The 25,825-nt window shown below is 39.2% G+C and overlaps 1 protein-coding gene across 1 annotated transcript; it reads left to right on the top strand.

Moving 5' to 3' along the window:
- On the top strand, positions 1 to 25,819 carry pik3r5 (phosphoinositide-3-kinase, regulatory subunit 5). Its single transcript, XM_022198999.2, has 18 exons — positions 1 to 1,131; positions 11,446 to 11,561; positions 14,810 to 14,925; positions 15,583 to 15,651; positions 16,745 to 16,883; positions 17,580 to 17,649; positions 18,206 to 18,380; positions 19,309 to 19,477; positions 19,578 to 19,646; positions 19,862 to 20,727; positions 20,911 to 21,021; positions 21,235 to 21,366; positions 21,545 to 21,638; positions 22,086 to 22,162; positions 22,624 to 22,717; positions 22,965 to 23,047; positions 23,549 to 23,664; positions 23,946 to 25,819. The coding sequence occupies exons 2-18, from the start codon at positions 11,462 to 11,464 to the stop codon at positions 24,094 to 24,096; spliced, it is 2,631 nt and encodes an 876-aa protein (XP_022054691.2). The 5' UTR covers positions 1 to 1,131; positions 11,446 to 11,461; the 3' UTR covers positions 24,097 to 25,819.
- Positions 25,820 to 25,825: the final 6 nt, after the last annotated feature.

Here is a 25,825-nt window from a genome sequence, read left to right as displayed (position 1 = left end):
TCCAAAAAGTTTAAATATTGGGGTTATTTATAGTGTGATTTTACTTAAGTACTTAATATATTAAAAATTAAAACCCAACAGAAATGAAATAAAATACTACTTTACCCAACTTTAATACATATTTCGGCTTAGACAGTACAGCATTATGAATTATGGAGAATAAGCTAACTGAGCTAATAATATAGCACATATGACATTGCAAATTAAGGAACTTAACAGAAATAATTTAAATATTAATGCTAATACTCCTAGTACAGAACAGTACAGGAATTTGGTGCATGTTTTGCTTGTGTACATTTTGTATTGTATTTATAAGTTACTTAATGAATTATCATGTGCTACAGAATGTTCGTTTTTATAGTTTATATTTGTTAGAACATGATATTGATGATCATAGATGGATAAATAACATCAGAACCATTGATTGATGATTAAAATGATATCAATGATTATGGTAAAGAAACAGCTAAAGCAGTTTTTGAGATTATTGTGTTAAGAAAGCTAAACACTGTGCGATCAATAGTCCCCTCGCTGTAGAAAATAACGAACAAAGCTTCAACACACAAACAAAGGCACTTAACTCACAAGTGTGAAAATAGCATAAAAAACACGCCAAACAGATGACTTCCTTTTAGGGGCCAACGTCCCTTCAAAATCCACATGCAACCTCTCAGACACACGTGTAGAAACACACAGAAACACACATGCTCACGCTCCCCACCTTTACACACACATACAACACACACACACACACACACACACACACACACACACACACACACACACACACACACACACACACACACACACACACACACACACACACAGACGCACCGGCAGCCTCCGTCATTGTGCTCACATGCAACTCACTCATACACTTCCTGTTTGCCCTGTTTGTGAGCCACACAGTGCATGTGAGGCGCAGAAGACTCTGAGCGCTGAGGAGAGCTACAACCGGCGGCTGATTGTACTCTGGTTTCAGTGTTTCTGCTGCGCCGTGCCCAGGATGTGGGTTTGTCTGTTGGATTGCGACGTGTGCGGGGAATGAATGGCAGTGACGCTGAGCAGGAGACACTTTGCCTTGGACTTTTTGGACGTTGACACGGGATATGGAGGGACAGTAAACTGCAGGTAAGACACTGAAGGCTGAGGCAGGTGTGTTTTACTTCGACTGGCAACTGGATCTGTGGGCTCATGATGGTGACAGCAGCCAGCAAGTCTCTGCCGGACGAGGTGTGGAAAGTCACTGCTAAAGTTAATGCAACAATGACTCTGTGTGTGACAGCAGACTGTTGATTTTAACATGTTTGCATCTAAATTTGCATCCGAGGGTTGATGATTTGTGACAAAATACCCTACTTGAAGCTGTCAGAGTTGCCTATTGTCATTTGGTTGTGACTCATGTGAATGTGCTCTAAAATACCAGCAGTGTGAAAGACTCAGGGGTGTTTCTTCTCTGTCAGAAGAACTGATGGCAATGTCAGCATCACAGTGATGGAAAAAAAATGTTTTTGACAGCCATCCTCAGTGAGCTCACGGACCCCCACTGTCAGACTGTTTTGGGAACTTCTGCTTTTTGCTTTTTTAGATGCTCTATATGAATCATGCTTTTAATAACAGTGAGGAAGTACGATACAGAAGCACGTGTTAAGTGGCGCCTTGACGTTTACTCATTTTAAATGCCTGAGTCGGCAAACAGGAACAATATTTAAAGTTTGTGTGATCAGTTGATTTACCATATCTGGGACAGCACCTTTGATTGCCTGATGGGATTAATATAGACTTCCTGTTTCTGGGGTCATTCCAGTTGCTGAGAGAGCTGGCGAAGTCTGTCTGGTTGGAACACTGGTTTCTGTAGTTAGAATTCAGCACCACAATATGACATTCATAGTCTGGTTTATTCTTAATTTGGAACGATGTAAAAACTGCACTGATGATTGAAAACAAGAGATGCAAGTGAAGTATCGCTGAAGCTGAAGGATCTGAGAAGAAAGAGAAAATGTGTTGGTGGTCTTCGAAGGCTCCACCCCACAGAAACACCTGAAGTCAACATCCTTTTTACGAAACAAACCAACCTCCTGATTATAGTTACCTTAAAGGTCACTTAAGGTGTCTCAAAAAAAAAACAAAAAACAACTGTGCCAGTCACTTCTAGTAATTCAGGAAGTTACACCCTTAAATGCAATGAGGTAGCTAAAGATGTCAACTTGTAACCCCCAAGTGATAGCTACCACCAATATAAGATAAAAGCACTTCTTTTTTTGGCATGAGTCAAGCAGTTCTTCGCTGATATATTGCAGCACATCAGTAACATTGTCAGGCTCATGAAGGACATTTGGTAGAAACATGATGCAGCAGGCTCAGCGGCGTAGTGGTTAGCACTTTTGCCTTACTGCAAGAAGATCCCCGGTTTGAATCCCGGGGTGGGCCTGGGATCTTTCTGCATGGAGTTTGCATGTTCTCCCTGTGCATGCGTGGGTTTCCTCCGGGCACTCCGGCTTCCTCCCACAGTCCAAAAACATGCTGAGGTTAATTGATTACTCTAAATTGCCTGTAGGTGTGAATGCGAGTGTGATTGTTCGTCTATATATGTAGCCCTGCGACAGACTGGCGACCTGTCCTGGGTGTCCCCTGCCTTCGCCCGAGTCAGCTGGGATAGGCTCCAGCACCCCCTGCAACCCTGGTGAGGATAAAGCGGTGTATAGAGAGTGGATGGTGGATGATGCAGCAGAACCACATTTTTTCTTTTATTTTACACATGTATCAACAACAACAAATCAGCTGCTTTTTCACGGTCAGACTTATAGTCTTCAGACCCAGCTCATGCATCATGTGACATCAGTTGTTTATGGTTTTCAGACGTCACCCATCTCTGTCTGTAACCACAACTACTTTGTGTAACTTTTCTTTTCACATGAAGTAATTCTTCTTCTCAAGAACCTGTTCAGCTTTAGGTCCTAATGCGGCCAGGTCAAATACAGGTCAAATCCCAAGTCTTGTTAAAACACGTTTCATGTCAAGCATTCATAAGCTGGTGGGAAATTGGGGACTTTCACGTCAGAATGTAGATCATAAACAACATATCTCATGTTTCAAATCTATGCAGCCTGATTCTTTTTTGGTGTTCTCGTCGAAGTACGATGGAATGGGAAGGGAATCAATTTTCAGGGAAACGACACGGGTACATGTGATTCTACAAAACTGCAAGTAGGTAAAGCAGTGTTTCATTTATGTCCCTGCATAAGAGGAAATTGTCATGGAAAAGCTGCTATGACTCTGTTGACCTTAAGAAACACTCAGCTGGTAGTTGCAGTAGGGAACATTGGCCCAGCATCTCTCCAAAGGAGAAGTACAAAAGTCACAGCTCACTTGTGGTTTGACAGTGAACACAAAAATCTTTTTCCATTTGCTTATTTCGAATGATTTATAAGCATGGAATTCTTCTCGACCACTCCAGAACTTCTAATTCTGCGTTCCATACATTGACCAAGGGGCATCTTCCATTTCTCAATAGGGCCTGAGGTCTTTATTTTTGACCCTGCTTGTTTAACCTACACACACATATACACATACATATTACTGAAAACAGTGATCAGCTTAAACTTGAAAATATTTCTTTTTACATTTTGTTTCTCTGAGAATGAGTAAACATACAACTAACTGACTATGAAACAATGTTTAACATATAGATAAACGATAAAATAGAGTTCCCAGTCTACTATATGGGTCTCATTAAATACCAAGGTCACATTTTGTCTTCAAAAGCAAAGAATAAGCAATAAAACTACAGAACTCCTCCTTACTTGCTTCCTGCTAGATGATGACACACTCCTGCTGCACGGAAAGATCTAGTATTCTCAGAATTTGTTCAGTTACACAATAATTTTGAGTACAACCGTGCCCCCCTGTTGAGAAATCAAAACTGCTGGAGTGACAGTGTCAGAATCAGAATAAAAAATGAGTCTTAACTCTGTTGATTTTACGCAAGAGATTTGAGACTCTTTGTTGTGTACTCTACCACAGTTATCAGATATGAGGAGCAGCAACTGCCGCAGTTTTTTTTTTTGTTAAATTTCATATCTAGCAGAGATGATTGAAGTATCCCAGTGCAGCACTGTGTTATTCACAGAATTGCTTCCTGTTTGTCTCTTTATCGTGATGCTATCTGTAAAATCTTCAATCTACGACACATGCTTTGAGGTCAACACCCCCGTCTGTATACGAATATATGCACATGCACTACACACCTGTGACAAAAAAAAAATCAGTGACGTAAGCCCAAAAGCGCATAAAAAACCCACTCGCTTCCTCACATCACGCTGCGTCAAGTGTCGCTTTCTGCTGAAGGTGAATATCTGCATCCTCACCAGCTGCTAAATGATAAGACCCAGTGTTGTTCAATGGGACACTGAGCAGATAAAGGCCTCGGGTGTGTTTGTGCTGCAGACCGACTGTCGGCTCCTTCATATCTGGGAAGAGGGAAGTTCTATAACCTGGAATTACAGCGAAAGATATTTGCATTGAAATTTTCATATGTTTATCAGGGTTTATTGGGGGAGGAGGTCCAAAAGTTATACATAGTTGTTTTCGGTTCTCTAATTGACAAAGTAGCCTTTGTGTTTGGGTCCTGCAATCAGCAGTACACACATACTTGCACAAAGGAGTGTAAGTAGAGGATTAAATCTTTGTTATTGTAGACACGTTATAAAGGAAGAATAATTTCCAAATCATATTAAATTCTGAAAAGATGATGCAGAAAATGGGCTTTAAATTTTCAGCTTCCGACTTTATCCTTGACAATGGAAACAGCTATTGGCAAAACAATCTCACCTGAAGGTGAAAGTGAGCAAGAAGTCCTCAGATTATATAAATGAGAACCCTGTGATGTGAAGCTGATGAAGATAATGCAATAGTACTGAAAGCTGCAGAGCAAACTTAGCTTAAATGTTTTTCTACGTGCTTGTGTTACTGCAACTTTCTCACTGGTAGCGGTTGTTTGAACTAAAGGGAAACACTTAATTACAGTTGAGCTTTGGAGTTGGACCTTTGTTATTTCCTAAAACCGCAAGAGGCCATTTCACATCCAGTAGGTCACTGGATAGACAAAGTGGGGTGGTAACAGCACTTTTGGCTGGCAGAGGAAGGCTGGATGTGAATATGAAACTCTTTCAATTGGAGGGGTTGGGTAAAAATGAGTTGCATAAATACTGTATTCACAACTGTATATACAGATCTCCTCTCTGGTCTGTGGGAGTGAATCTAAGAGTCTGATCACACCACAACAATAGAGAGGCACCTGCTTCCTCAGCCAAGCACGGAAGCCGATCTTCCGTTTAGGAAGCAGTTGGTAATGGGATCAGTGGGAGAGATGGGAAGCAGCCTGTGAGGAGGTGGAAGGAGAAGGAAAAAGAGGACAGCTTGAGAAAGAGAGACGCAACGGGACAGTGCAGTTTGTCTGGGAAACGCTGATACTTGTAGTACTCATCACAGAGCATGAGCAAGAGGCTGATAAAAGAAGGAAAACAGGCATGAATTACAAGACCGGGGTGATATGATGCTGACTGAAATTGCACTTGTTTGAATTTAAAGTGATCATTAGAAGTGTTGATCAATGTGGAGGAGATAAGAAACAAACAGGAAAATGTCTGGAAAGACAGAAGGGACAAAAATATTAATGGTGAAAATGGTGAAATTAGTATGGACTGACCAGTGTGATCAAAGTAGGCCCTGAAAGCCACACAAAAGTTAGGAGAATTGATGTTACAAGAATTTGTGACTAAATTGTTGTTAACAATTAGTTGACATAGGTTTTGCCCTTTATTGAGTAAAAAAATAGCATTTGAACGCTGTTTTATATCACTTGATCTCCTAATTGTAGAAGTTGTCAGTAGGGCTGGATCCCCGACGTCACGCTTCACTTTGCCCATCTTAGTAAACAGTGGACAAAAGGTGAAGACGGAGATAACCATGCTAATGCTGTCGGCCTTCGAAGCAAGATCAAACTTCTCGAAAATGCGCATATCCGAATATTCGGATATTCGTCATAAATTGGGACCAATATCCACGGTTTAGAAATTGCTATTCGGACCAGCCCTAGTTCTCGGTTCATCAGTTTCAGTGTATGCATGCTGCTTTTTGTCCACATGAATGTCTGTCTGGTGGAGACCTTACACGTCATAACTTTGCACCATGGCAACATTTCAACATGTAGACATTCTGTCCTTTTCGTTCAAGATCATCTCTGGAAGGTGATGGCCAGTTCCCTGTAAGTTTGTCAAAGGTTGCTCTACACCATTGAAACGCTGCTTGTTATTGTTGTGCTGCTGTAAGTTGTAAGTCATGAAAAAGTGGAAGTGACCTTGTTGACTCTCAGGGATGTGCTGCATACATCCTCTTATGAAACACCACAGACTCATGCATTTGCAACATGACTAGCAGGTCCATGTAAACAAGTGTAATGACGCTGGAGACGTGGCGTTGAATTTTGTCATGAGAATCTTGCAATTGCACACTGTAGAAACCACCAACAGTTTTATGGGGACTTTGTGACATATTGACAGTAAAACCGATTATTTCACAATGTGGATATAGTAGTGTAGTCTCATGCCATTTTGCTGATAATGAAAGTATTTTTTTTGTTTTTTATTGACCAAAAACTGGATTTAGATTAATCTTATGCAAAAATTGTATTAACATATGACTACTTTGTGAAGCATTTGTGTCTAACTTCTCTGCCATGCTACAAATAAATGCTCATTAAGGCTCCTTCTGTCAAGAGATTTCACCAAAGTTCTGAGCAAAAGCTTCCCTCGAACAGAACTAGTACTTCTGGTTCAAAAAAAAAAAACACACTTTCACTGCAACATGCAGGGTGTTCACTCGTTTTATTACTTTTACACGTCTCCATTGAACCCCATCCTGGATGCAGAAGTCATCGCAGCTCTAACTTATTAGTTCCTTCCACTCTCCTGGGCTCTCCTCCAACTCTGTCCGAACCTGACAATGACCGGAGCCCTCAGCTGAAGTATCCAACACACTTGTCCTCGTACCGCTGCTCATTTCCACCAGGGACGCCTCTCAGACACAATACATCTCTTGGGAGGAGGGACCGCTGAGAAAAAGATCTGCATGGATGTGGTGTTTACGTCTGGAGCTGGTGGCATTGTTGTCGAATGGTAACTGTAGGAAAAGAAGTGGAGTGGTGTGGGATAATTGAGTTTCATTCCTCTGGCCTCCTGAACTTGATTTTGCATGAACTTCCTGCCCTACTTCTGTAATGAGGTTGGAGGGTCGGATGTTTGTACAGTACGTGTGTCAGAACTGTACTGTACAGGGGTGTTTCAGCAAACTTTATATGTAAGAGCTACAGACAGTAGTTTGTGTAGCACAGTAACATACATTTAGCTTAGGTTAGTTTGACATTTTGGGAAATATGCTGATTGATTTTCTTCACAAGCCTTAGATGTTACTATCAGTTCCGCTTCTGGCTAGCAGCAACATGCCTGGTTCTGACCAGTATTGTTAAAAGACTTCTGTAAAATGGTGAAAGTCTGACAGCAGCAGTGCCAGAAGATAAGATAAACTTTATTGATCCCAGAATGCAGCAGCTCCAAGAAGAAAAAATAGTATAAAAGCAGTACAGAATAAATTAGAAGCACACAATGCAACAATGTAGAGAACATTATATAACATATAATACTAAAAAACTATGAAATACTGTAGTGTTCAAATGCTGTAAAAATGGTGACAATAATGGCAAATATCTGTAAAAAAAAAAAAACTAATAATAGTAATTTTTTAGTTGATTTAATATCAGTAAAACTGTGTACACTACAGATTGACATTGTAAAATAATAATTGCAATTTGTAAAAGCACAGATTTTTAATGAAGACATTATGCAAGGTTTTGATCAACTTGTAATGAATACTTTTTTTGATGATTAAACTAGATTTTACCTGCAATTTAATAAAACACAAATAATCTATAAAACAAAAGTTGATTAAGAATGACTGGCCATTTTTTCAATTATCTAATGTACATTGTCAAACAAATGACAAATAACTGTAAAATAATGGTATTTCTGCAGGTATAAGTACAGTTTAAAAAAATGTAAGCAGAATTTTATAGTCAAACAAGGCAAAGGAATCCATTTCTAATTCGTAAAATTACAAATTCAGATGTAGACGTTATTTACACTTCAGACCTGTTTCTTTTTCTTTGTTTCATCAGGCTTAGTGTGTAAACACATACTTGTTTTTCTGTGACTTATTATCCATAATTTAACAAATCAGGATCAATTAGTGAAATGGCAGTAAATTATTCAGAAAAATACCCTTAAAACTATTTTAAAACACTTTGCATTAAAGCTGAAGAACCTGCTAACACAATCAAAGCTCATTAGGACTTTAAATCTTATTTATTTAAAATGGAGGTTAAAAAAGAGCAAATTGTGTTATCATTTATGAATTATCTCTTGGGCTCTTTCTTAGCCAGATGATGCAACTTTTGTAGTTTTCATTATTATGTGGTTGCTAATGACAGTCCAGCAAATAGTCTTTGCACTTTGTGTGGTTAAAAACTAGTTGGATACTCAGTTAAAGGTTCATCCGTGAGCTGCAGAGGTGCTTCAGTGTTTCTTTCTGCTTCCTGTTTTTAACGATAATCTCAGGTAACCAGCTGATCCATCTGTTTATCCAACTCTCTTTAAGAAAACAAACAGGTTTGTTTCCGCATGAGCCAAACTGTTGTCAAGTAAGTAGTGTTTGTCAGGTAGGTTATTAAGTGAGTGGGTGTGAAAAGTGCAAGTGAGTAATTCATGAACTTTTTACATGTACTAGTCATCATTTATCTTTGGCCTTCATGTGAATTGGGGAATTCTCCCTCTATCAGGGGAAAGTTCTAGCAGATGTAATCAGGCAAAAACAGTCATTACTACTCATTTCTGTCTGTGCCAGTCTCACTTCACTCTGTAACCACAGCTGTTGCAGGTTTCACTGAGAAATATAAGAAAACTTTGATTAGGAGAGCAAGTGTAGTTTGTTTAATAAGGAAGGTAATTAAAAAGATAATTATTGTTTTCTTATACTGACACTGATTCCATTCAAATTCCATTTGCTAAATCAAAATAATCACAGATTACGACGAAGTAGAACACAATTCGAAATGATCAGCTTCTCACTTTCTAAAATCTTCAAAAACATTGCACCTTTTTAAAAAGTATTTTAGAGAAGTATTTGTTCTGCTTCTCAACTGTGGGCTTTTCCGAACATTTTGAAAAGTCTGTATGAGTCGAGAGACGCTTTAAAAATATAACAAGCACCAGAAAAATGCTTTTTCAACAACCTCCCCTGTCACGTTGCAATGAATATTCATTAAATGTTCCGATCAGTTCCAGTAGTCGACTAAAATAGCAATTGCTCTCATAATCTTTTTCTGCGTCAAATCCAAATTTCACGAACATGTGCAATGTCAGATTTTCCTGCACATTCAGTAACAAAAGGGAAGTTGTTTGTAGCTAAATACACTACTGTTCAAAAGTTTGGAGTCACTTAAAAATGTTATTTTTCAATGAAGATAATTTAATCAGACATACAGTCTAGACATCGTTAATGTGGTAAATGACTATTCTAGCTCAGAATGACTGATTTTTAATGGAATATCTACATAAGCAACATCTCTCCTGTGTTGTAATGGTACATTCTGTTAGCTAATCATGTTAAAAGGCTAATTGATGATTTTAATATCTTTGTGCCATTATGTTAGCACATGAATAAAAGTGTGAGTTTTCTTGGAAAACATGAAATTGTCTGGGTGACCCCAAACTTTTGAACAACATTGCATGTGCCATTTTTCTTATGATTCTTAGCTTTTATGTCTCACCGTTCAGTCAGTCAGATTTATGACTGTATCTGCTTTTAACCAACCATCTGTCAGCTGCCTCTTCTCACACATAGACGTTATTTGTCAATGTCTGGATTTTATTTTTAAAAAATTAACATAAAATTCAGTTACAACACACAAAACTAATTACTTCCGTCGTCTTATGAACCTGTGCATGAATGTTACTGCCACCTGCTAATATTTTTTGTGATGTTTTTGGTTATAAAAATTCCCTTAGAGATCAATAATATTCTCTTTACTAGGTTTGTCAAGTTGAAGAACCTTTATGTCACTTTCTGTTTTAGCTAATTTTTTATAGCTGGACTCCATCATTGGAAGTGTGGACGACTTTAAGTGCAATCATTAGTAAACAGAAAAAACACCTGCACAGTCTGTGTGGGACTTTGTAAAATCACAAAATGTTTTGGTTACTAGTGAGAAATAGTCACCACACCACTTACAACAGATAAACTTCTGTTTTTAATGACACACTGTCCTCGTTTTGGGTTTATGTTGGGTTTAGCTTTGGTTTATGTTTGGCTTTGCTTGATTTCAGTATAAATTTCAAATTGTGTCTTTCAACATCTGTTGTTTATCTACATTAAATACATCCAAGGTTTGTAAATCACCCTTCAGCCCCGTAAGCCACTGATGAGGCATCCCTGGTATTTTCTTATGTGTGCGTCTTATGATGCATAACAGAACTGAAACAAGTTGCCACACCTGGATTGTCCTCAGTTGCTGCATGAAAAAAAAGAAAAAAAAGCCAAATGCAATGATTGACTGAGAGTTTAAAAAGTGAACTTCAGCACATCCTCATGAGTCAGTGGTGAAAAAACAGGATGTACTCACAAGATTTTGGTCATACTGGAATTATATATATGACTTTTGTCCACATGTTGTTGCAGTCTACAGTCGGATCTATGCAAAGTGTGGTGCTTGTTTTAAATCTCTAGGGGGCTGCTTTTTGCTTTTAAGCTGCCATAAAAGTCATATTGTGAAAATGATGGGCCCTCCTGTTTTGCTTCGCCTAAATGCCACCGTCAAAGCTGGTTGAGTAATGTCTAAACGTCATGAAGCCAGTAAAATACTCATCGTTGTACAGTGTTATTTCTGAAATTACTCTTACTGAAGTGAGTAAGGCACTGTGTGTGATCACAGCTCCACCAAAGTCTTTTAATAAAACTGCCTGATTGAAGCCTGACCAAGTGTCCAGTTTAGAATGTTGTATTGGATAAGGTATGATTTCAGGAACTATGGCAACAAAACAGCAGCACAAATAACCCTGTTTCCCTTCTCGCTTTGAAATGTCAATACCGCTTTGTGTATCTTCTTGGACTCATTTTCATAGCTACCGGGCGATCGTTCTGCATGCAAAACAGACATGATAAGACCGCATGCTGTCCATGGAAAGAGAGGATCATGTGTGTATGTTTGTGTGTGAGCATTACTCGTGAATATGAAGGCGTTTGTAGATAATATTCTGCAGAATACATGAACGACAAGAGAGTTCTGTATCCTATTATTGATGCTTAATACCAGCTGTCTCTCCTGCTCCTCTTCAGAACCTGAGTGGTGAAGATGCAGCACACCTCATGCACAGAGGATCGGATCCAGCACGCTCTGGACAGATGTCTGGACGGGCTGAGACAGAGTCCCACAGCAGCACAGCACTGGAACGGTAAGACTCCAGAGGCAACATTAATGTTTAGGACCACAGCTGAGAGTGTGTTACAACAACTTACTTTTCTGAACTGCTACAATTTCTGCAGGAATTAAGATTTACTGTGTTTTTTTTCAGTGAAGCATGTTTACAATCCACTTTTAGCATTTTCTAATGAGAACATCTTATCTTGCGGAACAGATGTGCGTATTTAATACCTGAAAATAAGAGAAAACTACAAAAATGGACACCATCCTAGAAATAAATTTTAGTTTTTAATGTGCATCAGTGTACTCCTGTATCTGGAGTCACAATAAAATCATGTAACTTGTTTTTATTTGTGGTCTTAACTGCAACAAAGTGTTTTTTTCTTTAATAACTACATGAGGGGCAGACTCAAAACAGAATCTCCTTACCAGAAACTGAGCATTGTGGGCAGTGTATACGCAGCTTTTCACTGTTTGATCTGGAAGTGTTATGAGTGTTTTTTCAGCTCGTGCTGTCACTCAGCTAAACAGGCAGATTAATCAAATGACTATTGGACATGTTATTGTAGAAAAAGAACATCACTGATGATTGGAATTCATTATTATTATTATTATTATTATTATTATTATTATTATTATTATTATTATTAACAACAGTAATAATCTTAAAAACAATAATAAATTTGTTTCTATAGCTCTTAATGAAAACAAAGTTACAAAGTGTTTGACACTAAAGCAAATGCCACATTAGCCAAATTATGAAAACAAATCCAGAACAAAACAAGATAAAATAGTTGGTATTATTAATCTTTTTTCCCTTCAGTTTTATTTTTTTATATAGCACATTCAGACAACAGCAACTGCATTAAAGTGTGTTCTAGTAAAGCAAAAAATGGTTCGACTAAAGTAATCAAGCAATTGTAAATATTAGGGTTAAAACGCTATAATGCTTTTCCTGGTTTGATTTTCCCTGGTTAACAAATGGAACTGAAACATCATTATTGCACATGTACATCAGCTCATATCATGTAATATCAAAAGTAACTATTTGTTCATGTTTGTGTAGCCTACATGCTAATCCACAGCCACACACAACCACTGAGACAGTCTTTTTTAAGGGCTATGGCTATCATGCGGGGTCAAAAGTTTCTTGTAAGGTAGAACCTTATTTCTCAGAATTGTCACCTCCAGTGATGTCCTATGTGCTGGCTGAAGTGTTGACTCAAACTGAGGGGAGTTGTTTGTTCACGCTTTCTCAACTCAAAGTCAGTGTGTGACACAGTGTGTGCACATGGCGCGTATGGCTTTAAGTGTCTGAGCTTGTTGTTGGTAACAGTGTTGCTGTAAGATCATCAGGGGAGCATATTATTGGGTGTTGGAGGAAGTTGTGTGAATAGACAGCTGGGAGGAAGTGGCGGCACAGACCGCAGCGTGTCAGTGAGGCACAGTGAGGCAGGAGTTGCTGTGGTGCAAGGTGTAAATACAGGACTGAAGATCAAATCGACATTTGTTCCCGCATGTCAACCAATGCCAGTGAGAGTGACGCATGTGGCGTCGATTCTATACCCAGGTAAACAGCGAGGATCTGATTTTGCCATTTGAAACACGCAAGCTTTGGTTTGTTTTCCTCTCGTTTTACGGTTCCTTCTCCAATTCACTGCTTTTTTTTATGGCCCAGGGCCTGTATGACTTCCAGGGATGTTGTCTGTGAGAGTGATTTAAGTGTCCTGAGATGACTTCTGCTGTGATTTGGTGCCATATAAATAAAACTGAATCAAACTGAATTTGAAACTTACTGCTTTATTTCCTGAGATGGCATCTTATCAACAACAACAAAAAAACAACCTTAGAAGTTCCCAGTGAATACGTGTGATAAAGATACAAACAGCACACTGCTTCTTCGAGATGTTAGATAGCACTCCTGGCTGTAAAGAGCGTTTGAAAACAACAGCAACTGAAGTGTTTCTTCGGATACTGCTGATGAATAACATCCCTGGAAACCGAACTCTTTAGAGATGCGCTCAGAGTTATTGAGAACAAGGGATCGATGGAATATGAGCTGAGAGAGCTTGAGAGGGGTCCGCTGCTATTTTCAGAGTATGTTTGCATTTTCGTGTTTGTTCTTAATTTGGGGGAAGGGAGGGGAGAGAGAGTGGATTTCAAGATCCGCATCATCTATGATAGAGCCACTGATAATCTGTGGAGCTAGTTAACCCCTTTCTTAGCCAATTTGTTGTTGTTTTTTTGGTTTTTTTGGCAGAGTTTCGCACCAAAACAAGTCTTTCAAGTGACAGACTTTAGCTCTTTCCTTGCAACAGGAAATCCATCCTGCCATAGTTGTGCATGCACAAACACCATAACTGAAACACTGAAAAAAGGTGATAAAACACACCCTCGAAGTGCATCAGTACTGACAGTTAAAGACTTTGATGCCCAGTTGTATGTTTTTGCAAACCTGCATTTGCTGGAGAGCAGAAGATCATTACAGAGAAAATGGTTTAACACGGTTTAGTTCTTGCATTGGAACCATGTTGTGTACATCATCAAAGTGTTAGTTTCAGTAGCTGTTATGAAGTATCTTAATCTGAAGCTCGCTAGGTAGTGTCTGTTGACTCTCTTCTGCATGTGTCATGTTTAATATCCTCTGTACTAATAATTCTTTACAGTGTCAGTCATTTCTGTATCTCTTCCACCTGCCATGGTCTCTTTTATTACAATGACACAGATGTAAGAAAGCACATTTGTTGTAAAAGTCTCTACAGGTAAAATAACATTAAAAAGTTAAGATAATATGTTCTGCCATAGATAATTGGGATTTTTACCACAGGATCAATAAAATACTTACCTACCTACCTACCTAATGTAGTTGGTATTGTTTTAATATGATCTGTACTTTCTTTGGAAGACGTCGACTGCATTGTCTTGAATGGCAAATTTATCTTTATTTAAGTTATTTGTAACTAAATACAAGGGACAACTCATGCGAAAAAGTGTGTAGATACTATCGATTTTATTTTTTTACATAAACAGAGCGTAACTACATATATTTTTAGTGTTATAATCTAAGTCACGCAGCTTGACTTATTTATTTATTTATTTCAAATTTTTTAACCCTCCTATAGTACAGCCAAACTTGCTTGTTTTAGGCATAAGCATACTTGTATCAAGATCATTTACTCCTATGTGTGGAATAGCATTTTTGCAGTGCTTTAATGTGTGGATTACTGTGTATCAAACTTGCTCTTGTATTCACCTGTAAATTCCTGTGCTCTATTTCAGTGCTGATGTGCTCAGCGGGTCAGGCAATGAACCGCTGGAGTCTGGAGGAACTGGTGAAGAGAGACCCTGAGAACTTCCTCATCCTCCTACAGCAGATTATTAGGAAAACCAAAGAGGTGAGAGGACAACAGCCAAAGGTTGTGAATATATTGTCTATTGTACATGTTCTGTATTAATGTCTCCTGATTGTGGGACTGTACTAAAGGGTGACACAAAAAAATGGGAACTTTTTAACAATCCAATAAAACCAAGAGTGATGGATGAAAAATATTTTATTCATAGTAATTAAAACCTTAAAACATGCCATTTAAGAAACGATGATGGAATTTTCATTTTTTAAAAATTACTTCCTGTAGATGGCGTCCTCCTGTAGGAATGCATTCTTGAAATCTACCTAGGACTATCTCAAGAGTAAAGTGTACACGACTCGACCAAGAACTCTGGATGAGTTAAAACAGAGAATTCAGGATGAAATTCACAGTATCCCAGCTGAGATGTTGCAGCGGTCAGTGAGGAATCTCAACAGCAGATTTGAAGAATGCATTCATACAGGAGGACGCCATCTGCAGGAAGTAATTTTTAAAAAATGAAAATTCCATCATTGTTTCTTAAATGGCATGTTTTAAGGTTTCAATGACTATGAATAAAATATTTTTCTTCCATCACTCTTGGTTTTATTGGATTGTTAAAGTTCCCGTTTCTGTATTTTTTTGTGTCACCCTGTGTAATGACTGACTGTTTGTCTAAACCACTGTATGTCTGCACCATGTCAGGTTCAGGAGCAGTGTCAGTATGAGCTGGTGGCTCCCCTCGCTATCATGTTCTCCTCCACGCTGCTGCAGGTACAGATTGCACCCATCCAGATGTTACCAAACATTTAACCTTACAATACCTTCCAGTACCATTTAGAGTGTTCCACTTGGGTATGAGCATATCCTAAAGGTCAGTTAGTTCCTTAAATGAAACCACTATGACATTTGTATGATTGACTCACACTATTCCAAAAATACTGCAAAAAAAGTAAATTTCAACACTGACTGGCTTGAAAAGAGCTCCTATTTGTAAGGATGCAAAGAGTTTTAATCAGACGTACTTGCTTTCACACTCCGCAAAATGAAATTGTCCTTGTAACAAAAACTGTCAACAAAAACTTCACATTGATTGATTGATCTATTGCTGGTCAGGGTGTACTGGGTCGTCTGTCATGATGGTCATGAAGAGATTTATGTTTTTCTTAACTGCAGATGAACGTGACACAAAAATGTATCAGCATCGGGTTACTTTTTTCAAATATATTTTCGACGAGGAACTGAGAACCCCTGAGCTGTCGGTTCATCTAGCGACTGTTACTGTTATAGCTTTGAGGTTTTGTGCTAACGTGACAAATGTACTTTTGCTTGTCTGCCTTAAAGCCTTTAATGTAACCAACTACTGTAAAACTAAACTGTATTAATTACCGCATGATGTATGTAACATGTTTGAGGTCATAATGTGTTAATAACAGGCACAAGTGAAATTATTAATGACCACAACATTGTTTCAGTCAGTATTTTTCATTACATACGTCTCTTATGAGCCTGATAGCGAACCAAACCAAACGGGAATATTTTTTTTACATTTGTTATCTCTCATTTACATAAAATATTAAGTAATTGTTGTTCGTCAGTCAGTTGCTATGAAGCAAACCTCCTCTCTTTATTCTAACAGTTAGACCACACTCATTTAGAAATAATAGTCCAAAAATGCCCTCCACGCTGACATTCGGTTGGTGAACTTAAAAAACAAACCTAACACTGAACATAACTGAGCAGCACATCATAAAAGAAATCTCCCTCTTTGAAAAACAAAAACCCAAGAAGCCTTAAACTGTTTTGTTTTCAGTTTCTTTACAGAACTCTTTCACAATAAAGTAACCTGGTTGTGCTTTGGTTGCAGACTCCGTACTGTCCTCCAGACACAGAGCTCCTGGAGGAAGCTATTGAGGTGTTTTGCACTTTCCTCACTTGGCCTGAACCTTATAGCAGCGTGTGCAGAAAACTCCTGTCCACGCTACAGCTGGAAATCAAGGCCCCTGGTAATGTTGTTTATTTTAATTACCTTTTTTTGTGTCTTTCTTCAGGTTTCTGTTAATTAAACTTCACCATTTCTCACAAGTCTTGTTGCACCTCTACGTTAGTCATTTTCCTAAGTGTTGTCAAAGCCCTCCCCCTAGTGATAAGTCGAAGAAATGCATTTCGGGTGACATTTCTACAACAGAACTCTGCTTACACCACACACCAGTATCAACAACAGTGACAGGATGATGATAAGGCTTCAGGTTTAATGGTCACTTCTTCATTCTAATGTAATATTTTTTTAAAGCGGATGTAGTTTCGTTGTCAACAACAGAAAAAGAAAAAGCAGAAACTGGATGTTAGTGCTTCCACTGAAATTTACAAGAATGGTTAAAGGAAGTGGCAAAACAAGCCAACGCACTCAATGAATGCATTATTTAAATAAGCTGAATGAATGTTGGGGAAATGGTGACTTTTCATTGCTAGGATCAGAGCAAAGACAGAGTACTTTATCTGGTTATTTTTTCCGTTCAGTTCACCTTAATGAGCTGCATTTTGTAATGAAAATATTTCAAATACAAATATACAGGCATGGTGGATATATTCATAATCCTTTATCTGCCTTCTCCTGTTCTAGCAGGACATTGTCATAAATACAAACAATGTTTTTTGTAAAGTTGCTGTGGTAAATAGTTTGTTTTCTATTTTCCTTGTAGGAATTTCCTTTCAGAGATTGGTGAGAGAAGAGCAGGGCCTGAACTCCTCCAGTCAGTCCACAAAAACCATGTAAGTCCCCACTGTCTTACGGAAACATTACACGTGCGAGAAACAATGTAACTATAGAATAAAATAAAATGAACTATATGTAAAAAACGTAGCGTGTAGACTATAGTACAGTTCCGCTGGCAATGTGCAGACGTTCATGTTTGTGAAGGCTCTATGCTGATTAAGTGCGCTACATAAAGCATATTCCTCCTTCCTTTAAACGTCTGCACGTACATGACAGTCTGCTTTTAGTCCAGTTCAGAGTATGTGGTACCTTCTGCTTTCTACTTAAAAGCAATTTTGTCATACACGCATGTAGTACTTCACAGTAAATTTATCTGATCTGATTCCACTCTTTGAAAGACAAAGAAAAGCAACACTCAGTGCCCTAGAAGGATTCCTTCTAGATGAATGACATGTCAGTGGTTAGCTCTTGCTGGACCAGGAAAATCCCTTTTCATCCCCTTTTCTACCCACCAAACCCCATCACCGCTATAACATCCTGTGTGCGCTTTCTTCCATGTGACACTGTGTTCACGTTCAGACATTGCTGACACCACTTGTCTGCTGCCTGCAGGACTGTGCTGCTGATGAACCCCTGTGAGGTTCCTGTAGACTTTCTCTCAGTGGCTGAGCAGCTCAGTCGCATTCAGCACTCACAGAAAGAGACCTACATCACCTTGATCAAACACGCCTTCCAGTCCACATTAGGCACCAAGTACCCTCTACACAGCATCCACAGAGCCCTACAGGTACGTGCTACAATCAGTGCAATCAAGTGCATAAAATCATTTCTCAAACAGACTTTCTGTACATATTTGTGTTGGAGTATATTAAATAATAATTTAAATACAGAAAGTGCATTCCCCTTTTAATCCTGTGTGCAAATTCTGCACTTTTGGCCATTCTGGAAGCTGAGGGTTTAGGATGCAAGCAGTTCTCTGCCAACAAAAAATAAAAATCAAGGGAATCATAATGTTTCACTATTTGTCATTAAAGGTAAATAATCCTCTCAAGAACCAAATTATTGTTTCCAGGTAACCAGTTTTGAGCTCACTTAGTAAGGGATTCATGCTATTTTTTTTTAGTTGGAACTGAGATGAAACGTCTAGTTGTATCTTTTACTTGAATCTCTGGCAATGCACAGCTTTTATAAAGCTACACAGAATTAAATCTAAGGTTAGATGAAGTATTTTTTTTTAATTTTTGCTTACCCCACCAATGATTTTAACAATAAAGATGTTCAAAGAAAAATATCGTAAACATGCACATTTTGTTTCTAAGCTTGAATAGCCTGTAAGAATGATCGTCAGAATTTGAAGAATATTCTTAGTAGTTCCTTTTCTATGCAGTCTGCGGCATAGCTCAGTGGGTAGAGTGGCCGTCTCAGGTTGCGGTTCGATCCCCCGGCCCGTCATGCTCATGTCGAGGTGTCCCTGAGCAAGACACCGAACCTGTAATTGCTCCTGGTGGGTGGTGGTTAGCGCCTTGCATGGCAGCTTCCGCCATCAGTGTGTGAATGTGTGTGTGAATGGGTGAATGTGATGTATCGTGTAAAGCGCTTTGGATAAAAGCGCTATATAAATACAACCATTTACCATTTATACACAGTGGCAACAAAACATGGTGTGCCAAAAACTCTACTTAATTTGTTCAATATCATATTGTGATTTCTCGCAGGCAAAAACTGTGACTGAACTCGGGGAGATCTTCTCTTTGGTAAGTGACGTCTTAGAGAAGGCTGCTGCCATGAGCGACCCACTGAAGGGCAGAAGTCATGTCATCCAGGGACTCGAGAGACTGAGGGAGATGATGAGAATCCCCGCATCCAATGGAAGGAAGTCTGATGGTATGAAGGCGTTGTGTATTGCACTATACTGACTTTTCCGTTTCTATTAGATCCTGCTCTCACAGTCTATTATTCTGTCCTTTCCTGTGCTCCCTCTCAGGAATGTTGCAGACGCTGCCTGTGCCCATAGCCAAATGTCACATGTTCCACTGGGAAACAGATAATTTTGGTAATGTGTTCAGTATGATACTTTATTGATTCCTATGTGGGAATTGTCACTTTGCTTTGTCATCTGAATTACAGTTCTGCTCGCTTCTCTCAGCTTGTTGAAGTGTATTCCTAATTGTATTATGTTCCATAACAAAGCATAATAGATTTTTATTTATCTGTTTGGAAGTCTGAATGTTATCTATCTAAATGTGATGAATATTCTGATCCCTGCAGACATCCTGAATTCCCTTTTGGAGCATGACCCTGATGACCTGGCCACCAATGGGCAAGCTGCAGAAGAAGAAGAGGATGATACTGATAACGATGTGGAGAATGTGACAGAAATAGGTGTAGAAGAAGAAGAAGAAGAGAAAAATGGAGTAGAATCTCCTTCCATCATGCCGAATTACTACAGCGCCCGCTATCGTGACTCCACCTTCTCCACCATCTCCTCCCTGTCCACCACATCTAAGGACTCAATGTTCTCCACTTTGTCTGAGTCCTACGCTCCCTCCCTCTTCTCTGTAACGTCTGGGGTCGATAGTGACTACTCTGAAGATTCCGACGACTACATCTGCTCCTCTCCTGTTGCTGAAAAGCGTTCGCCTAAGTCGAGCAAAGTTCGACTCAGCCAGCACTTCTACCGGTTCTTCATCAAACCCAAGAACCCTCGGTTACTTTACAGGGCCAAAAGCTTAGGAAACACTGAATCAAAAGACCTTTTAGTGGTGCGAGACAAGCGTTCCTACTCTCTACCCCAGGAAGTCAAGTTGCGTAGTCCCGAGCCCTTTCTTCAGCCACAAAGTCAAACTCTCAGGCATGTCTGCTTCCGAAGGAGACCCATCCTGAGCAGCGATGAGGATAGCAAAAATATTACACTGAGGGTGGTTGTGTTTGGTGCTGATCATGTGGCAGGGAAGGTGGCCCGAGCCTACAGCAGCCTGAGGAGGAAGGAGACGGCATGTCCACGTCTCAGCAAGGCCTTCAATCTTCAGTTCTACTTTGTGCCTGTGAAGAGGGACTCAGCAGCAGGATCGGGAAGGAGGTCCTCTGGTCCTGTGGTTCTAAATGGAACTCCAAAGGATCCATCCCTGTTAAATGTAAGTGGAAGAACACTCCAACTAAGCATCAAGTACGAAGCACAAAGTATGGTTTATAACGTCATATTATGAGAGCAGATGAGTTGTGATAACCACATTTTGACCTGAAAAAGCCAAACACCACATACCTAAAGCAGGTGTCACTCCATTGTTTGGTTTTAAGTGTTGCTTTTTCTGAAACAGGGCACAGGAGACAGTACTAATGACATTGCACATCTCCTCGGCATGTTGGACCCTTGGTACGAAAGAAACACCCTCAGCCTGCTTAACTTACCTGCCAACGTCGTCTGCAAGGTACAGATTGATTCTAACTCGACGTTCATTAAAACTAATCCTAAAGCCGGTATAGTTTATTGCTATTAAACCTGTGAAATACATCCGTTGGTTGATAAGTATTCACAAAATTGCTAGAATTCTGATACGTAATGTAAAATACAATGTTTGGTTTTTGCATACTTGCACTCTGCTGTTGTGTAATTGTCTTTTGATGTGTTAATGTTGTTGCAGCAAACCTCAAAGACCGAATCAGAGTCTTACGATGGTTCATATGAGCAGCGTCTACCCATCTTGGCTGACTTGGTCCTGTACTACTGCCGCTACGCTGACCGGCCAGCCCTAATCCAGCTCTATCAGGCTGAGGTCAGATACACTTTCACACAAAAACTAACACACAGTTATGCTACTCTGTATGTGTCCTCTTTTGAGCAGTTTTTCTCCCCTGGTATCCAGACTTTGGCATCCTTTTGAAGAGAAATAGGCCTGTAATGAACCACATCTTCATATTCATAGAGTAATAAGAGGATGTTTGATGTTGTAGTTGACGTTAGCGAGTGGAGAAAGGAGAACCGAGGTATTCGTCCACTCCTTGGAGCTGGGTCACACTGCAGGAACGCGAGCCATCAAGGCCATGGGTGAGTGTGACGCACGAGTCAAACACAAGCATTCATATCCTAGCAACCTCTCCACATTTCCTGCAGTGAAATGCATCATCAGTTATTATGAGGTGAAGACTGGACTAAATTTATGGAAGAGGAACATCTGCTATTTCTATGTCATGATTCAGTCCACTTCTACTTTTTCACTCGTCACCACAACTTGCACTTCTGATTTTTTAATTTCCTTGGAGAAGTAAAAGTTCAGGGACAACTGCCCACGTCTTGTGTTCTGCTAGTTACTGTGGATATGACTTATGTTGTGTTAATCACAGTATTCACAGAAAGCTATATTTACTCTTGTGTAAAAACCCAGCAGTAAGCTCAAATATGGTAGTGATATTTTATAACTGTGTACTTTACTGTAATACAGCACTTCTTTTCTCATATTAATTTCTTGGTGTATGTGTCCTTTCCTTTACATAGGTGCTGCCAGTAAACGGTTTGGTATTGACGGTGACCGAGAAGCAGTGCCTCTAACATTAGAAGTGGTGTACAACAGGGTAAGGTGGTGGTTCATTTTAACCACTGTCAAAATTTGAGTCTGGAAGCTACATTTTCCAAGAGTTCTATTTATAAATATGCCAATATATCAGCAGAAAAACATGCAGATTGTGCTCTTTTAGCAGAATTCAGCTAGTTTCAGTTATGCTCATGCACAGGAGATGACACATCAAAATTTAGCGACATAACATCTGCTAAACAAGCATATGTCCCCTGACTTTTGCCTCTATTGTCAGTGTGATATGAAGCATTACAGTGTGGTTAACACGATGTCCTATTTTTCTCCTGTTGTGGTAGCTCTTTAACTACGATCTGTCCCTTGTTTCACTGGTTTTTAGTATTGAACCCAGTTCAAAATCTTTGCAGAAGTTCAGCTGCAACTATGATTTTTACTTTTCTTAGCTTTCTTGTGTTTTTTCCAAAACAGCAATAACATTATATTCCTTCTTCCCCTATTCAGGTGGTGATTAGTGGGAGAAGCCAGTGGAAAAGAGAAACCAAAGTCTGCACTTCAGTCAACTTAATCAAAGCATGCAAGAATCCCGAGGAACTTGGTATGCTGCCTCTTTTTACTTTAATATTTACTTAAAGGACTAAACTTTTTGCTCTAGACTGAAAACTTACTTTAGCTGTTTGATTAATAAATATTGTTTCTGGCAGGATTTGAAAAGTTGATATTTTTACACAGTTTTCGATTTTAGAGAAACAAATTTGACTGTTGTGAGTTGAAGACATTCACTTCACACACAGGTACAAAAAGTAATATTGTACACATCATTTACCAACAACAATCTCTATCAGATTCAAAGATGGAGTGCTTGCAGCTCACGATGACTGAAGTCCTGAAGAGACAGAACTGTAAAAGCAAGAAGGGATATAATCAGGTGAGCGAGACGTGACAGAAGTCTGCGTTGGTGGTTTGTGGTTGACAAAGTGTTCTAGTAAACAACGCTGCAACACGTTCGTTATTTAAATACAGAGACCTGAATATATCTCTGATGGATTCTCAAGCTCTAGACTTAATCTGTCAAGATACGGATGCAAACATGAGAGTTTATTTAGACTGACAACTTCGCGGAACCAAAAACCACAGCACACATACAAAACTCTCATCTGCTCTACTTTTTATTCGCACAACATTGTGGCTTAGAGTTTCAGCCTAGTTTGGATTTGAAGCGTTGACTTGTTTATTTTTATTCTCTGAAGCTCAACATTTTCTTTGCAACTCTTTTTGAACAAAATCTGTAAAAGCAACGTATATTATATAAAATGATCTATTTTTGAAGGAAAGTTCCACCATCAAGTCTTTTTGACTTTTGTTTTTGTAGAATATGTATTCAAAAGGTACGGTGCATTTAGTTTTGCTTTGTTCCTTACTTTTGTAGCAGCTGACCACCACCGAGGTGAAGGTGGACAAGGTGCAGGTGAGCGGCGATGGAAGCACAACTTTTGCTGTGTGCCTGGACCAGGATGAGAAGAAAATACTACAAAGCGTCACCAGGTGTGGAATCAGAATTAACATGCACAGGAGCTGGTGTAGACATGCACAGTGTGTGGAAACCAACAGATGTCTAATATTTACAGTAAAATTTGTGGGTTTTGTGAAACATACTAATGTTTCCATCTTCATAAAAGAAACTTGGTAACACAATTTTAAATCAAGATGCTATCTTTCAGGAGCTTTATTAGTCAGAGAAATGATTTGTCAGAATCACAAATACACCAAAGATAGGTTTCTGTGTTTTTTTCTCTAACCTATGTGTCTCTCTCTGTCTAATTAAGGTGTGAAATATCAGTGTGCTACAAACCAGACAACTCCACGGACTGGAGGCTGAGAAAATTCCAGACCTCGGCTCAAATCCAGCCTCTCCACCCGACCTTTTGCTCCCTCCTCTGCCTGCCCATTGTCACTTTCAGTGGGGCTCTTCCCTGAGACTCCTGGCCAGTGGTTTAAGTGGACCGAAAGAAAAGATTCTCTGCATTGTTGTTAGAGGAAAAGCACACAAGTTTTTTTTATCTTTTCTGCCTTCACCACAGTTGCTTTCTTGAAGGAGTAGTTTGCGACTCAGGTTGTAGCTTTTGAAAACACGAGGACTTGCACATAAGGGGTTATCGCAAAACTCCAGACCTGGTTGACCTGTAATAATGTAATAATAATAATAATAATAATACACATCAAAAGACCCAAGAAGCCAAGAATGTCATGGTGCTGTGTCCCGTTTTCTCTGTACAGAAAACATTCACTGTATTTAAGGAAACATTCAAGTTGCATTCAATTTTTGTGTTGGCAAAGGTTATTGACTTTACAAACAGGAACATAAAGGTGCAAGTCGGTCCGACAGGGTGAATCTGCAGCAGCGCGGGTGAATCTCGTCCAGACTGGATAAGCTGGGGTCCTGCTGAGAGAAAGAATGTGTAAATTTTGTTCAAATAGAGTTTAAAAAGCTTATCAGCTTTTCTATGAATCATCCTACATGGACATGGAAACTGTTTTATATACCTATAAAGGCTCCATTAGGGATCAGATTATGTGACAATATCTGAGAATGCACACTATGCTTTTGTACAATATATAAATGTTCTCTTTGTAAAATATTGTATTGCATATTGTAACTTGAACTTGACAACATATATTTTTGTCTCTTATACTTATTGGTAGCAACATTTCTTCTGCAGTTGAAAGTGAAATCAACTGGAATTAGAATTATGACCAGCAGGGGGCTCTGTAGACTTTCATTTGACTTCACTGGAAGTACAAGTTCCAAAAGTTCAGAGTGGGTGACACTTGTGATAGAGTGCCATTGGAATTAATGTAAAATATGGTATGGTTAAAAAAAATCTAACTTTACAAATAAAACCAAAAGGGACCAAAGGGATGGAAAATATGGTGCTATATGTGAATTCTGTGGGTCCTGAAGGTTGTAAGGTGCGACCTACCTAGATCAGGCTTATCCTGGCACATCCCACAGATGCTCAGTACGATTCGGATCTGGCAAGTGTGGAACCCAGGTGAACACCTAAGCTCTGTCGTGTTCCCCGGGCCACTCCTGAGCAGTTTTTGTGGTGTGTTGGGGTGCATTGTCCTACTGAGGGTGGCACCTGGCATCAAGGACTGCTGTTGCCTTGGAGGGGTTAGGGGGTTGATTTACCTGCAATGTTTAGGTGGGTGGTACATGTCAAACGTCCACATACATGTCAGGACTCAGAGTTTCCCAGCAGAACATTGCATTATAGCAAGATGATGGATGTCATTCACTTCACCTGTCAGCAGTCATAATGCTGTGGCTGATCAGTGTACATTTTCTTGTATAAAAATTGCACTTTCTACATTGTAAACTATTATATTACAAATCTATGTTCTATTACTGTACAGGGATAAAAATCCTCACCTGTTGACTGAAATTGCAACTGTAGCATTGTATGAAAATATTTTTTATGGGGTGAAAGCACTTGAATATTCTATTAAATAAAACAACTATTAAATGAAAGATAAAATTAGGTACTTTCATGTTCAGATAAATGAGTGACAATAATGCCCTCCCCCTGGAAATATTGAAAATGTGATTTTTTTTTAAAATATAATCATGTACGTGTATCACCGTTTCAACTGACACATCTTAAAATTCAGCCTTCATTAAAACAGATCTTTCATTTGATTGAAT

This window comes from Acanthochromis polyacanthus, chromosome 3 (genome assembly GCF_021347895.1).
Source record: "Acanthochromis polyacanthus isolate Apoly-LR-REF ecotype Palm Island chromosome 3, KAUST_Apoly_ChrSc, whole genome shotgun sequence".
Classification (NCBI taxonomy): Eukaryota; Metazoa; Chordata; class Actinopteri; family Pomacentridae; genus Acanthochromis; species Acanthochromis polyacanthus.
The sequence above is the reverse complement of the archived record's forward strand: the minus strand, read 5'-3'. Positions and strand labels throughout refer to the sequence as shown.